This window comes from Trypanosoma theileri, assembly GCF_002087225.1.
Source record: "Trypanosoma theileri isolate Edinburgh chromosome Unknown TM35_Tth_85_V1, whole genome shotgun sequence".
NCBI lineage: Eukaryota > Euglenozoa > Kinetoplastea > Trypanosomatida > Trypanosomatidae > Trypanosoma > Trypanosoma theileri.
In genome coordinates, this window is record NW_021639927.1 from 18,987 (window position 1) to 22,495 (window position 3,509).

At 44.8% G+C, this 3,509-nt stretch overlaps 2 protein-coding genes across 2 annotated transcripts; both read left to right on the top strand.

The window, feature by feature from the left end:
• Positions 1-981: 981 nt before the first annotated feature.
• On the top strand, positions 982-1,296 carry TM35_000851070 (uncharacterized protein; the record flags this gene model as incomplete). The annotated part of the gene is made up of 1 exon (XM_029031433.1): positions 982-1,296. One exon carries the CDS (start codon positions 982-984, stop codon positions 1,294-1,296), a length of 315 nt encoding a protein of 104 aa, XP_028877275.1.
• A 643-nt stretch (positions 1,297-1,939) lies between these two features.
• Positions 1,940-3,094, top strand: TM35_000851080 (uncharacterized protein; the record flags this gene model as incomplete). The annotated part of the gene is made up of 1 exon (XM_029031434.1): positions 1,940-3,094. One exon carries the CDS (start codon positions 1,940-1,942, stop codon positions 3,092-3,094), a length of 1,155 nt encoding a protein of 384 aa, XP_028877276.1.
• Between the last annotated feature and the right edge of the window lie 415 nt (positions 3,095-3,509).

Genomic DNA, 3,509 nt, shown 5'->3' on the forward strand with positions numbered 1-3,509 from the left:
ATAACCATTGTTTTTTTTGGAAATCATATTTACTGTGTGTTTGAGAAAAACTGATTTTATGATATTCTTGCTGCAAGCCCTTTCCACTGCTTGTTGATGTATGTGTGGGCGCATTTGTGGTTTGTAACGACAGCAGAAGGATTGGGTAAAAACTCTTTTGTCTTTGTGAGAAAAACATTAATAATAATCTTTTTTTCTTTTGGGTGCTCTTTTTTTTTTTTCTTATCACTGGGTAATTATTTAAATTGTTTTTTTTTTACTTTGGGGAAAGTATCAGTGAGTACACTGCCATTTATGCGGCTGAATATTTTCATGTGTTGTCAGCGTGTTTACACCTGCTGTTGGTATGGCTTGGTAGGCTATACTCTTTTTCTACCGTGTGTGTTAAATATGCGTCTACTTTTCTCCTTTTCCTCTTCTTTCTTGTTACCACAGATCCAGGCAACCCACAGTGACAATCATGACAACGATGTTCGTATCCTCTGTGTCGTTGTGCTGCTCCGCCTTGGTGGGGTCAGGCGGTGTCCCGGGCCGTCCCGGACTTGTCCGTGTGGCGGGGTTGGGCCCTCACCCCTGTATTTTTTTAGGGGGCGCCAGGCGTGCCATCTGGTTTTTGCCGTTGTGATTTGTGTTTTCTACATGTACTGGTGGTGGTTGCACTTTTGTTTGCGGCACCGCGCGTTGCGCTCTGGCTGTGGGCCTCTGCCTCCCATGGGGTGGGCTGGCCCAGGTGGAAGGGGATATGTTGAATCGTACCTTTCTTATACACATTGAGGGGATGACGTTTGGGGGAGTGGTTGACCGGAATTGTGCGATGCGGGTATGCTGTAAATGTTACTCCGGTTATGCGTTCGTGAAAACATTGTTCTTTGGTTTTGTTTGTTCTTGTGCCTGGTTGCGTGGACATTGTTCACGGCGTCGAGGTGAACTTCACGCCGGGTCTTGTACCCCAGGTTCGTGTGTTCATTCCGAATATTGTTGATGTACATCTTTTTTTTTCTCCCGCAAGTGTGTTTTCACATCCCAATGCAATGGTGGTTGTTGTTTCCAATCTCCGGCATTATGAAAGTGATGTGCGATATCAGGTGGTGCCGCCCGACGTTAACCTGCGGTTGCTCACCTAATGGTGTCCGTGATCTCGTGGTGTTTGGAGGTTTTATTTCCGACTGGGTCACTCGTGTATTTTTTGATATGCGCTGCGGATCCGGTACACACAAAGAGGAGTGGGAGACGGGCATGTGTAATGAACGTGTGCGCACAGTAGACACACATTCTTGTGTTGTGTTCATGAGCTAATGGGGGGGTGGTGACAACCGTCCGTGCAGTTCTTTGCAGTAAGGGGTGCCGATGTTGCGTGCGCCCGTGATCCAACTACAGGGAATTTGACGTGTGGATGTTGTGATGGCTGATGGGTTGCGGTGTTATATTTGACATTCATGTGGGAGTGCTCCTTGAGTACTGTTTCATGAGATGGGGTCCTGCGTTTGCTGGTATCTCCTCAGTGGCCTTATAACTGTTTTTCGGGGGATGCCGACCAGTCGAGCAATGAGGTTGCGCTATCAGTGGAAGATAGTCGGAGGCACGTTGTGTATTATTGCCGAGTGGAATAACTGGGATCTACAGGTAAACTCCCATGGTGCTGTTTTTCTTTTTATTGTTTTTGTGGATTTTTTTTTTCGTAATCGGGGGTGTTGTTTTGACATCCGTACGGAAATCCGGAGTGTATTTGTTTTTTTTTTTGTGAAGTAGTAAGATTGATTGCCTGCGTCGCGTTGCTTTGTTTTGTGTGAGTGGTTTGATTGACGTTGTTTTGTGTAATCTCTTTATATTTCCCTCTGCGTTGCTGTTGTTTCTTATTGTGTGTTAAATGTGCGTCTCTTTTCTACTTTTCCTCTTTTTTCCTTGTTACCACAGACCCAAGCAACCCACAGTGATAATCATGACAACGGTGTTCGTCCAACTGCGCCGTGTGGTGTACCTATTGGTGCTTCTGCTGTGCTGTGTGTGTGTGGCATATGCGGCGAGTCCAAGTGATGTTGTGCAGGATTCTTCAGCCATGAGGTCAACTGAAATAAGAAACGTTGATCAGGAGTTAGGCAACACGGTAGACAAGGCATATGAATACATTGTACTTGTGTCTGGTTGTCTCTCTTTGATGGAGGAGGAGATGAAGTTATGCAAGGAAAATTCCAAGCGTGCTGAAGTTGCCTCTACCAATATCACGAAACTTCTTGAGGAGTTCAAGGCATTGGGAAACGAAAAAGAAATGTGGATACAGGGAAAAAAGGATGGATTACAAGAAAACATATATGCTATTGGGAATTTGACAATATCACTCGTTGGCGTGAAATTCTTGGAACATGCATGTGGGAGAGCACTCGACGGCTTAAATGATAATGTGAAGGGATTTGCCGAAGCTCGAAAAAGCAAAAAAACAAACCAAACGCTAATTGAACTCGAAAAAAAACTCAACACTACACGAGATGGAATCAAGTCACTTTGGTATGACGGTAAACTCAGGAATGAAGCGAATAAGGCAGTGAAAAACCTCATGGATGATTTGGGAGATGTTTCGGGACTCCATGTTCCACAAGCCATCAATGATACCGAATTAAAAGAAGGGGAGGAATTTGGAGTAATAGGAAAGGAGAGAATAGATATCCTTGGGGGAAAACTGGAGAAAGTAAAAGCAAATGCGCCAGAAGAAATAAAGCGTCTGAAACGGGAGGAGCTGGTGGAAGAAGAGGAAGGGAATAAAACTGAAATGCAACCGTCAGGGGAAGTTGGAGTGACGTCGCAGAAGGCACACGAAGAAGCGAAAGAGAAAAGACGAGAAAAGAAGGAGGCTCTCGAGGAAGAAGAGAAAAGGAAAGAGGCTGATGAAGAGAAAATTGAAGAGTCTGGGAGGGGAAATTCCGGAGAGGAAGTAAACAAAGAAGTTCAGGGGGAAAATGTCAAGGAAATGGCGAAGGAAGAAGCGGAAAAGGCCATTAAGGCAATACAGGAGAGAGACAACAGCAGCAGTCCTGCATTGATGCACGGTCCATTATTGGTGCTTCTGTTGTGTGTGCTGGGTTGCACTCTCGTTTGCTGATCGGTGTTCCCATGACACAGTGGCACAGTTAACCCTTGTTTGAGTGGATATGGATGCATTGTAAGGGCACTGTTCTTTTCGGTTGGATTCTACTGTTTCTTTTTTTTTCAGTTCGATAAATCTCTTGTTTGTGTTTTTTTGCTGAACAATTATATTGGACTCCCTATGACACTCATCACATGACAAACCATCATTTTGTGAGGGGAGTGTCCTCTTTGTTAGATGGTATTATCTGGGCTCTGTTTTGCCGTCGTTCACTGTGTCCTCCTGGTGATGTGTGTGTGTTCCGTGATATTACTAACCGTTGTTTTTACCCATGGGAATGAGATACAATCCCGATGTGTTGTAATTGCCGTGACTGAAATGTGAAGAATGGCAGGAGGTTCAAGACACACAAACACGCACACTACCAACC